This window comes from Podarcis vaucheri, assembly GCF_965113315.1.
Source record: "Podarcis vaucheri genome assembly, chromosome: 2".
Lineage (NCBI taxonomy): Eukaryota > Metazoa > Chordata > Lepidosauria > Squamata > Lacertidae > Podarcis > Podarcis vaucheri.
In genome coordinates this window covers 113,439,260-113,451,870 of record NC_138760.1, presented here as the reverse complement: position 1 = coordinate 113,451,870, position 12,611 = coordinate 113,439,260, and the positions used below count along the sequence as shown (strand labels likewise).

Below are 12,611 nucleotides of genomic sequence, written 5' to 3'. Positions count from 1 at the left end.
CCTTTTTAACATCAGGGTATGCCTGGACACCCCCAGAACACCCCCTGTGTACTTCTAAGCCCACTTGTGATTCCCAGTGATGATATTCAGAGAACTCCAGGACTGGGGGTACAACATTGTGGCTGGAAGCCACTGATAGTCTAATCCTACATGAATTTGTTGGGATGTGAGCAGAAAAGCTAGCAGGCAAGTACTTGCAGATGTGATTATAAAGGATGGCATACAAATAATAAATTCATCATCATCATCATCATGGGTGGTTATTGTACATGTTGCAACCTGTCTGGTTCAAGACAGGAACCAGAGCTGACTGGTCAGAACAGAATGACAATATGATTATGTGAGCCCGTGCACCGTCAATCCATAGCAATCTGTCCCTCAATAAGCAGGAGAAACGTCACAGTGGGGAAAATCAATGTGGTTTGACCAGGACTCTCTCTGCACGGTGCCCTGTAAAATCATTTATACCATGTGATATTTTACAAAGAATTTTCTCAGTCCCGCTAGCATATCCCAGTTCCTCTAGACATATATGAAAGTATTTGTCATTGTAGGTGCTATAGTAATCAACACCATCTATCTCCAAAGAGATGCTCCATAGCAGAGTACCACGACACACAAATTGGGCAAGCAGGTTCCCTAAGGCCTGGTGGCTTCTCAAATGATAGCACAGCACCTAACTTTTAAGGGATCCAGGAACAATGAAGACTTTCCTATCGCTGGAGCTGGCAGCCCAGAATATGCCTGGCCCCTTCACTGAAGTTTATTGTAAAAAAAATATTTTTGTGAGACCAGGGAATGATAATACTTAGAATTCATACAACATTTTAGGGAATTCAAAACACTTCAGATTACACGTTATCCCTGAACATTATGTTATTGTCATCTCTATTTAGGAGCTCAGGCCCAGCAGGGACACACTGTCTTGCTTGAAGCTGCAGTATATATTATTAAACCAAAGGAAGTAACATTCATTCAGAAACAAAGCTACAGTATGAATATTGGGGAACATTATTTGCTACGATCACCAATCACACAGCAATAATGAAAGTTAGGGTGCTTCCAGATGGGGGATTAATAATGCAAACAGTACATTAAGGTATTGCAAATAGGTCCCATTTTGGTTTGCAGACTGTTCACACATGAGTAGCATGAAAACCACAATAATACGCCCATCTGAAGCGCCCTTAGACAAAATTTGCATCTCTCACCTTAAGTTCCCTCCAGCTAAATTTCAGCCCTTGCATAAATTCCAAAGGGAGAGTACCTGCCATTCTGTTTCCTGCTGAAATCAGTGACACATTGTGCATCTTGCAAAGAGCTTTCTCAGTGCTGCTAAGACGTCCCGGTTCCTCAGGCTGTATATGAAAGGGTTCATCATGGCAGGCACAATGGTACAAAACACAGCGTTTATCATGGCCCTTTCTGCTGAATAGGAAGCGGCAGGTGTCATGTACGTCAAAATGGCCGTAACGTAGAAGATCCCCACCACACAGAGATGGGACAAGCAGGTCCCCAAGGCCTTGTGGCTACTTCCAGAGGAACGTGCTCTGAGAACTTGAAGTAGGATGGCTATGTAGGAAGCCAGGATGATTGAGATGGGGATGAAAAAGATCACGAAACTACCAACGTATTCTGTTATATCAAATGCAAAATTGTCAGAGCAGGACAACTGAACAAGGGCTGGGTAATCACACATGTAGTGTCTGATCACATTGGACTTGCAGTAGGAAAGAGACAGTACATAAAGGGAACAGATGAAGGCCTGCACAGAAGACCAAAACCAGGCAGCAACTGACATGATGTTGCAGATTTTGCTCCTCATGAGAACTGGATATTGCAGTGGTCTGCAGATAGCCACATACCTGTCATATGACATGGTCGCCAGGATGAAGCACTCTGCCCCTCCCACGAGCATTGTGACAGAAATCTGTACAAAACATCCATAGAGTGAAATGCTGTAGCTCTGGGTTACAAAATCCACCGTCATTTTGGGAACAATGGTGAGAACTTGGCAGAGGTCCATGAAAGCTAGTTGGCTGAGGAAAAAATACATTGGGGTCTGCAGACCAGAGTCTGTCTTGATCAGAAAAAGAAGGAGGCTGTTCCCTATCAGAGCTACTATGAACATGAAGAGGATCACACCAAGGAAAACCATAGGTGACCTTTGATGCTGAAGTCCAACCAGAAAGAACACGGTCCATGACATATTCCCCCCTCCCATTCCTCCTTCGCTTGCCCAATTTTGCCTGAAGATTCAAGGAGAGGACTTGTGAGAAGTGGTGTGCCAAATTGTAGGGTTGAATCCACTGTACACATAACATAAACAACAAAAAGAGAGCAGTTTTTTAATAGAATGGATTGTGTCTAATGCTCCTCACACTTAGTTCTGCCTGTGCAACAAGACTTCTTTTCCTCTTCTCTCCTCCAAGAGTCCCCAAAATATGTTTGTGGGGTTCCCAACCCTCCAGTTGAGATTTTGCGGGTTCAAAGAGACACCTGGAAAGAAGAGGAAGTTCTACTGAATGCATGGAAGTCCATTTTGCAGGCAGAGTTTCAATGTTGGATACTGCCCAATATGTTAGAAATCTCTCTGGGTGCATCCAGATTCTCACTACAGTGGTACCTTGGTTTACAACCTTAATCTGTTCCAGAAGTCTGGTCTTAAACCAAAGCGAACTTAAACCAACCTGTGCTTTCCCATAGAAAGTAATGGAAAATGGATTAATTCATTCCAGATGATGAAAAGCAACCCCCAAAAAGAGCAATTTGAGATGAATTTTACTACTGTATTTTGCCCTACCTCTGTCCCCCTCCCCTCACGACAAAAGGTGCAGAAATGCTTGGGAAATGGTAGGATAATTCCAAAAAACCCAGCCAACCCTGTTTTTTAGAAGAGAAAGGAAATATGGTGTTTGAGGTTGATCTAGCCCCAACTTCTTCTTTCATATCGCTAATTCCTGGGACTTTGGCTTGGGTCTTTCCCATTGTTGTTTCAGTGAAGCCCATTGCAATTCTTTTTCATTGGAAATGGGTCACTTGGGATCCAGATTCACCGCTATAGAAGGGAAATCTCTCAAGGCCACCTCTAACATACAACCACTGGAAGGACCGTGTTCCTGTCCCTCCAGATCCATAGCACTACCCCTTTCTCAGCTTATCTGGAGCAGGTTTAGAGATTCTGGCCCGTTCTCAGGGATGATGGGTTCTATAGCTCCAACATCTGGATAGCATCACGTTGGCGGCCCCTGCCTTACTCTAACCCATCCAGCAGGCTGTAATGGGTATAAAGGAAAGGGGAAACTCAATATTTAAAATATGAATGTACAATAATGGGTCATATTTCAAAGCTTATCATGCTTTAGAGAGACTCAAAAATCCCCATCCTGCCCAAACTCAGCCTAAGCATGAGAATGGAATACTCTGTTCGTAAATATTCCTGTTTGAAATGAAAGGACATGGATAGCAGGCGTTAAGCCCGGTGTCAATGATACAGCTAAAGAATACCAATGCCAGGCTGTTGTAGCTCAGTTGCTTTGCAGCTGCAAAACCATGAGTCCTGTAGTAAATCGTTTCCAGCAGAATGTTTTATCCGATGTACATTCTAAAGTGCCACACAGGGAGAATGTGGGAATAAATAGTATGTGTAGTGCCAAGTCTCACTTTCAAATGAAATCTGGTTTATAAAAATATCTGTTTCTCTTTATTGAATCCTATGACTTTTCCTGGAGGGTATGGCAGGATGAAAAAATAACTAAAAGGAATATGCATACGCTAAATAAATACATACATTTTCCTGTTTGAATATATTTTTCCTATTTTCCATAAGCTTGCAAGGTTCTTAAGTAGAAGTAAATTGGTGTTATCATGAATCAGCATAATGGACCATCATGTGGCACCCCATTTTAGTTCTACTCAGAGTAGATCTGTTGAAATTAATGGCCAGGACTAACTGAGGTCCATTGATTTCCATGGGGCTACAGAGTTACATGCAATACAGAATAACTATGACTTCTACAAATGTTCAGAATTACATACCTGTGTCAACCGCTTCTGTTTACAACAGCAAGAAGGGAGCAAAGTTTAGTTTCTTAAAATGAAAATGAATTCCCAAGGCTCGGTTGAAAAACTGTGAGGCCTCTGTTGTGTTAATTAATTTTTTACAATAATTGCTACTGTTATAACTCCCCAGTTTCAAAGGGGTGGCAGTTCATACTCTACCGCAAAAATGATTTCCCTTCCATTCTTTAAGAAAAAGAGAAATGCCTTCTTAATTAATGAGAAATGTTCACATTCTTTTTATATTCAAAAATAGGGGTTAGGAATGCCATGACCTCTATTCATGGCTGCAGAATTACATGAGCCTTTGCTTCCTTTTGATATGCTTGATTTTTAAAATTCCAAAATCTAAACAATCCAATTTATGCTCCCTGATAAAGCAACATGTATATCTCTGAAATTTCCCAACGTACATTTACAGCGAAATGTTTGCTTAGCTCCACTGACTCCCTGTTTCCAGAAGCAGGAAATATATACCTGCCTTTTGATTCTGAAACATTCCGACCAGAACCAGTATTGATGCTAATGTGAGATCATTGGGAAATAAACTTGACGAATGGAGGCTTCGTGTAGGAGTGGAGGAAGACATCTGGGATTGTTGTGTGCTGATACTCACAGAGACATGGTTAAATTCAGCTATTCCAGACACAGCTGTTGAATTACAAGGTTTTACAATGTACTGGTGGGACAGGGCACAGGATTCTGGCAAGAAACAAGGTGGGGGGTGTATTTTTGTAAATCAAAACTGGTGTACGGACTCTGTCAAGTTGGATACCTACTGATCTCCGGATGTGGAATTTCTGACAATTAAATGCAGACCTTTCTATCTTCCCCGGGAATTTACAACAGTGGTGTTAACAGCGGTGTACATGGCACCAACTGCAAATGCATGCAGGGCCATGATTAGTATGCATGAAAAATTCAATGCTAAATTGAGTAGATACCTGGAGGCTGTGCACATTATTGGGGGGGACTTCACTCACACAGATGTGAGGGAAGTACTCCCAACATTCCATCAGCACATTGAGTGTGCAACAAGAGGAGAAAATACTCTTGACAAGGTGTATACGAACATTAGACGGGCATATGAGGTCAAGACCTTGGCATACCTCGGTGGTTCAGATCACGTGTCCCTGCTTCTGGCACCAGTATACACACCCCTCAGGAAACAAGGCCAGATACAAACATGGATGGTTACGGTGTGGCCTGAGGGAGCCTCTCAGCAACTGCAGGACTGTTTCCAGGAGACCGACTGGAATATCTTCGACCATCAAGATCTATAAACTTATACAGCAGCGGTCCTGGATTATATTAGATTCTTCACAGCAAATGTCACCAGGGAAAAGTATGTTAAATTGTATCCGAATAGGAAGCCCTGGATGACAGGAGAGGTTAGGAGATTATTGAAGGCCAGAAATTCTGCTTTTAGAACTGGGGACCGGGTATTGTATGGCATAGAAAGAGCGAACTTGAAGAGGGGTATCAGGAAAGCAAAAGCGGAGTACAGAGGAAAAATTGAGGACCATCTGAGAAATCATGATACTAGACAAATGTGGCAGGGAGTCCAACATCTGACTGGTTATAAATCAAGGAATTCATCAGTGGTAGAGAGTACTGCTTCCTTGGTGGGAGAGTTGAATACCTTCTTTGCCCGATTTGAGGTGACACCAACAGTGACTCCAACAGGGATGCCAGAGCTATTGGCGTCACTACCTACAGGAAATGCTGCCAGGGTGGAAGAGGGAGAAGTGAGGCGAATATTAAAGGAGGTAAACACGAGGAAGGCTATGGGCCCGGATGGGGTGGCTGGCAGGGTGCTAAGAGATTGTTCAGACCAACTGGCAGGAATCTTTACGAAGATTTTTAACCAGTCTCTGGCCCAAGCCACTGTTCCACCCTGTCTGAAATCCGCTGCCATTATAACCCTGCCAAAAACATTAAAGATAGACAGTCTGAATGATTTTCGCCCTGTGGCGTTGACACCTATTATAATGAAATGTTTCGAAAAACTGGTGAGGAACTGCATCTTATCTTGTCTGCCAGTGGACTTGACCCTTACCAGTTTGCGTACAAAGCAAAGAGATCCACAGAGGATGCTGTGGCAATGGCTTTGCATGCTGTCCTGACTCATTTGGAGAAGCAAGGGAACTACGTGAGACTGTTATTTGTAGACTTTAGTTCTGCATTTAATACTATTCTTCCGCATAGATTGGTGCCCAAATTATTAGACCTGGGACTTCCACCATGTTTGTGCAGGTGGATATTAGACTTTCTATCAAACCGTTCCCAAAGGGTCAGGTTGGGTTCCCACGTCTCTGCGGATCTCATCACGAATACGGGGACGCCGCAGGGGTGCGTGTTGAGCCCGCTTTTATATACGCTCTATACAGCTGACTGTGCCCCCAAATACCCCAGTAATAAGATCATTAAGTTTGCAGGTGATACAATGGTGGTTGGTTTAATTACTGCTGGAGAGGAGGAGGCGGCCTATGGGAAGGAAGTTGAGCAGTTGGGGGAGTGGTGCAGGAAAAACAACTTACTCCTTAACTTAAAGAAAACAAAAGAGATCATTGTGGACTTTAGGAAATGTAAATTGAATATTCAGCCACTTATTATTGAGGGGAAGTGCGTGGAACAGGTCTCGGTGTTTCGATTTCTGGGAATGGAGTTGAGAGACGACCTAACCTGGGGAGCACAGCAGAGGTTATATTTTCTGAGAATCCTCCGGAAGAACAATCTCTCAAAGGACCTGTTGATGGCATTTTACCATTGCACTGTGGAGAGCGTACTAACTTATGGTCTGTGTGTGTGGTTTGGGAGCTGCACGGCCAGGGAAAAAACAATGCTATCCAGGGTTGTAAAGACTGCAGAGAGAATTATTGGGTGCACTCTTCCCACCTTAGATCAAATCTATGCTGCCAGGTGCCATAAGAAAGCGGCAGAGATAGCACTTGATAGTACGCACCCCGGAAATGATCTCTTTCAGCTTCTGCCTTCTGGAAGAAGGTATAGAGTTATAAAGGCCAGGACTAGCCGTCTGAGAAACAGTTTCTACGCTAATGCAATTCTGGTTCTAAACGCAGCATAGTGTATTTTAAAATGGGGTTTTAGAGTTTTTAGGGGTTTTTGAATGTTTTATGTAGTTTTATTTAGTTTTATGTAGTTTTGTGGTAGTTTTATGTAGTTTTTCAATTTCATTGTTCCGCAGGGGACAATGACAATAAAGATATCGTTATCGTTATTTCTACTCTGCATGGAGAAATGCTCCGCCAGCTCCACCCTGAGGGAATTTGGCTCCCAAACTATTATTTTAATTGTTACCAAAATTCATTACAGTTCAAAAGTGAAAACTTCCTACCACTCACCATCTGAATATGCTGAATAAGCTTTGGACAGTATGGATGGATGTATTTTTAATTTCTATATGTCTTTATATTTTTAACAAAAGGGGTGTACCACATATTAAATCAATAAAACAATAAAACAATAGCCAGTGATGTGCCTCAGGTCTCATAAGGAGCCTCTTTAGTAGGTCTGGGTGAGTGTGGGCCTCGCCCCCTAGGCCAGGTGGAAGGGGCCTTGCCGGGAGCGGCCTTCACGCCTCACAGCCGGGCATATTTAATAATAATAATCATCATAATACTAAATTATTTCTGCCGTGGTCTCCCCAGCCGAAGCCAGGCTCAGGGCTGCTATCATCATGAAACTAAGACAGTATACAAAGAACATAAGAACATAAAAACAGGCAATCAGTTAGTTAAAATACATCTTAAAATTAGTTCAGAGCAAATATTGAGGATGGAGATGATGGTGAATGTTCCTACGCATCTACTGGACAACAAAGGAGCAGAAATAAAATCTGTTCCGTGCTCAGGTTCTGCTTATGGGCTCCTCACAGACATGTGGTGGTGGGCATTGTGAGAACAGGATGCTCAGCTAAAAGGGCCTTTGGGCTGATCCAGAAGGACTTGTGGTTTTATGGTAGGGGGCAGACTAGGGAGACGTCTCTCTTTCTCACACACACACACACACACCCCACTTGCGTAGGCATGGACAGCATATATCATTTGAATGTGCCCCCAGGGATTTTGTAAAAATTATTTCAGCAAAGGAAGAAGGGATAGGGAATGTCAAGACAAACAAACAGGGACAAGGAAAAGGTAAAAAAACTGACAGAGGCAGGAGGAAAAGGCTGGAATGGATCTGCGGGATCCACTGCTGGAGTCAATCAGCACGCTGCTGCTTCCAGAGACAAACACAGGCAGAAGCTGCAGAGCCAATCCAGATCCATTCCAGCCTTTTTCTTCTGCCTGCATCTCTCACTTTCTGCTTTCCTCGATCCCTGTGTTAGTGTTGGTGTTTTTTATTTTAGGGACAATAGGGGACAAATGCATTGTTCTGGACTTAAGCAGGAAGCACCAGATGCACAAATAAAAGATGGGTGACACCTGGCTTACTAGCAGTACATGTGAAAAGGATCTCCAGGTCTTGGTGGACCACAGTGTGATGCAACAGCCAAACGTAGTTGATTCCATCTACGAAGGATGCCCCATAACATATTTCCAAGTGATTTTACAGTAAAACAACATGAACAATGACAGCAACTAAGAACAATTTAAGTAAAGCAGACTCTGGATTCCAGATTCTGTTTACATGTGAGTAGCACAAATCACACAATAATACGCCCATCTGAAGCACCCTTGGACAAAATCCCCTTAAGTTGCTTCCAGCTAAATTTCAGCCCCTGGATAAATTCCAAAGGGAGAGTGCCTGTCATTCTGTTTCCTGCTGAAATCATTGACACATTGTGCATCTTGCAAAGAGCTTTCTCAGTGCTGCTAAGACAACCCGGTTCCTCAGGCTGTATATGAAAGGGTTCATCATGGCAGGCGCAATGGTAAAAAACACAGTATTTATCATGGCCCTTTGTGCTGAATAGGAAGCAGCAGGTGTCATGTAGGTCAAAATGGCCGTAACGTAGAAGATCCCAACCACACACAGATGGGAAAAGCAGGACCCCAAGGCCTTGTGGCTTCTTCCAGAGGATCGTGCTCTGAGGACCTGAAGTAGGATAGCTATGTAGGAAGCCAGGATGACTGAGATGGGGATGAAAAAGATCACGAAACTATAAAAGTAGGCTGTTATATCAAATGCAAAATTGTCAGAGCAGGACAACTGGACAAGGGCTGGGTAATCGCACATGTAGTGTCTGATCACATTGGACTTGCAGTAGGGAAGGGACAGTACATAAAGGGAAGAAATCAAGGCCTGCACAGAAGACCCAAACCAGACAGCAACTGACATGATGTTGCAGTTTTTGCTCCTCATGAGAACTGTATATTGCAGGGGCCTGCAGATAGCCACATACCTGTCATATGACATGGTCACCAGGATGAGGCACTCTGCCCCTCCCATGAGCATTGTGACAGAAATCTGCACAACACAACCAAAGAGTGAAATGCTGTAGCTCTGGGTTACAAAATCCACCGTCATTTTGGGAACAATGGAGAGAACTTGGCAGAGGTCCATGAAGGCTAGTTGGCTGAGGAAAAAATACATTGGGGTCTGCAGACCAGAGTCTGTCTTGATCAGAAAAAGAAGGAGGCTGTTCCCTATCAGAGCTACTATGAACATGAAGAGGATCACACCAAGGAAAACCATAGGTGACCTTTGATGCTGAAGTCCAACCAGAAGGAACACAGTCCATGATATATTTCCTTCTCCCATTCCTCCTTCGCTTGCCTGAAGACTTAAGCAGAAGACTTGTGAGAAGTGATGTGCCAAATTGTAGGGTTGAATCCACTGTACACATAACATAAACAACAAAAAGAAAGCAGTTTTTAATATAATGGATTGTGTCTTAAACCAAAGCGGACTTAAACCAACGTGTTCTTTCTCATAGAAAGTAATGGAAAACGGATTAATCCATTCCAGATGATGAGAAGCAACCCCTAAAACAGGAATTTGTCATGAATTTTACCATTGTATTTTGCTTGTGGGATTCAATGGCATAGCCACAGCTTAGGTTTGCTCAGTTAATGTGGCTTGGGTGCTTTTGTGCTACCCCTGTTCCCCTCCCCCCACCACAAAAGGTGCAGAAATGCTTGGGAAATGGTAAGATAATTCCTGAAAACCCAGCCAACCTTGTGTTTTAGAAGGGAAAGGGGAATAGGGTGTTTGAGGTTGATCCAGCCCCAACTTCTCCTTTCATATTGCTAATTGTGGGACTTTTGCTTGGGACTTTTCCATGTTGTTTCGGTGAAGCCCATTGCAGTTCTTTTTCAGTGGAAATGGGTCGTTTGGGATCCAGATTCACCGCTATAGGAGGGAAATCTCTAACATGCAACCAGCGGAAGGACCGTGCTCCTGTCCCTCCAGATCCATAGCACTACCCCTTTCTCAGCTTCTCTGGAGCAGTCTTATAGATTCTGGCCCGTGCTCAGGGATGATGGGTTCTATAGCTCCAACATCTGGATGGCGTCAGGTTGGCGGCCCCTGCCTTACTCTAACCTATCCAGCAGGCTGTAATGGGTATAAAGGAAAGGGGAAACTCAATATTTAAAAAATGAATGCACAATAATGGGTCATATTTCAAAGCTTTATCATGCTTTAGAGATACACAAAACTCCCCATCCTGCCCAAACTCAGCCTAAGCATGAGAATGGAATACTCTGTAAATACTCCGGTTTAAATAAAGGACGTGGATGGCAGGTGTCTATGATATATCTAAAGAATACTAGTGTTGTAGCTCAGTTGCTTCAGAGCTACAAAACCATGAGTACTGTAATAAATTGTTTCCAGTAGAATGGCTTATCTCACGTACATTTTGAAGCGCCACATAGGCAGCATGTGGGAATAAATAGTATGTGTAGTGCCAAGTCTCACTTTCAAATGAAATCTGGTTTATAAAAATATCTGTTTCTCATTTTTGAATCCCTTGACCTTTCCTGGAGGGTATGGAAGGACAGAAATTATCTAAAAGGAATATTCATACGCTACATAAATACATACATTTTCCGGTTCCAATTTATATTTTTATTTACCATACGCTGGCAAGGTTTTTAAGTACAATTAAATTGGTGTTATCATGAATCAGCATGAAGGACCATCATGTGGCACCCCATTTTAGTTCTACTCAGAGTAGATCTGTTGAAATTAATGGCCAGGACTAACTGAGGTCCGTTGATTTCCAAGGGGCTACAGAGCTGGATGCAATACAGAATAACTATGATTTGTAAAAATGTTCAGAATTACATACCTGTGTCAACCGCTTCTGTTTACAACAGAAAGAAGGGGGGGGGGAGTCTAGTTTCTTAAAATGAAAAAGAATTCCCAAGGCTCCGTTGAGAAACTGTGATGCCTCTGTTGTGTCAATTAAGTTTTTACAATAATTACGATTGTTATAGCTCCCCAGTTTCAAAGGGGTGGCAATTCATCCTCTACCGCAAAAAATATTTCCCTTCCATTCTTTAAGAAAAAGAGAAATGCCTTCTTAATTAATGAGAAACGTTCAGAATCTTTTTATAATCAAAAATAGGGGTTAGGAATGCCAAGACTTCTATTCCGGGCTGCAGAATTACATGTGCCTTTGCTTCCTTTTGACATGCTTGATTTTTAAAATTCCAAAACCTAAACTAACCAATTCATGCTCCCTGATAAAGCAACGTGCATATCTCTGAAAATTTCCCAACGTACATTTACAGTGAAATGTTTGCTTAGCTCCACAGACTCCCTGTTTCTAGAAGCAGGAAATATACCGTATATCTGCCTTTTGATTCTGAAACATTCAGACCAGAACCAGTATTTCTCACCTGGCACATCTTCAATCCAGCATTTCTACTCTCCATGGATAAATGCTCCGCCAGCTCCACCCTGAGGGAATCTGGCTCCCAAACCATTATTTTAATTGTTACTAAACTTTGTTGCAGTTCAAATGTGAAATCTTTCTACCACTCACCATTTGAAGATGCTGAAGATGCATTCTTGGACAGTGTGGATGGATGGATGGATGGATGGATGGATGGATGGATGGATGGATGGATGGATTTTTGATTTCTATACCTCTTTATATTTTAATTAAAAACTGAAAGGGGTGTTCCACATATTAAATCAATAAAGCAATAAAGCAAAACCGGCGATGTTCTTCTGACCTCATGAGGAGCCTCTTAGTAGGTCTGGGTGAGTGTGGGCCCTGCCCCCTAAGCCAGTTGGAAAGGGCCTTTCCGGGAGCAGCCTTCACGCCTCACATGCAGACATATATGATAATATTGAGGATAGTGAAGATGATGAATGTTCCTACGCATCTACTGGACAACAAAGCAGCAGAAGATTCATCTGTTCCGTGCTCAGGTTCTGCTTATGGGCTCCTCACAGACATGGGGGGGGGGCATAGTGAGAACAGGATGCTCAGCTAAAAGGGCCTTTGGGCTGATCCAGAAGGACTCTCCTTGTGGTTTTATGGTAGGGGGCGGACTAGGGAGACTTCACACACACACACACACACACACACACACACACACACACACACACACAAACACCCTTCACTTGCATAG

At 43.0% G+C, this 12,611-nt stretch overlaps 2 protein-coding genes across 2 annotated transcripts in view; one reads left to right on the top strand and one right to left on the bottom strand.

Moving 5' to 3' along the window:
• LOC309526169 (olfactory receptor 2T35-like) overlaps positions 1 to 2,190 on the bottom strand; it is a gene marked incomplete at its 3' end in the record, with an annotated part of 41,372 nt that extends 39,182 nt beyond the window's left edge. Inside the window, exon 1 of the mRNA XM_082212084.1 lies at positions 1,866 to 2,190. Within this exon, the coding sequence (XP_082068210.1) occupies positions 1,866 to 2,158 (293 nt within the window). The 5' untranslated portion in view covers positions 2,159 to 2,190. The remainder of the gene's footprint in view (positions 1 to 1,865) is intronic.
• Positions 1 to 12,611, top strand: part of LOC309524893 (E3 ubiquitin-protein ligase TRIM7-like) — a 254,550-nt gene that overhangs the window by 116,588 nt on the left and 125,351 nt on the right. The window lies entirely within an intron of this gene.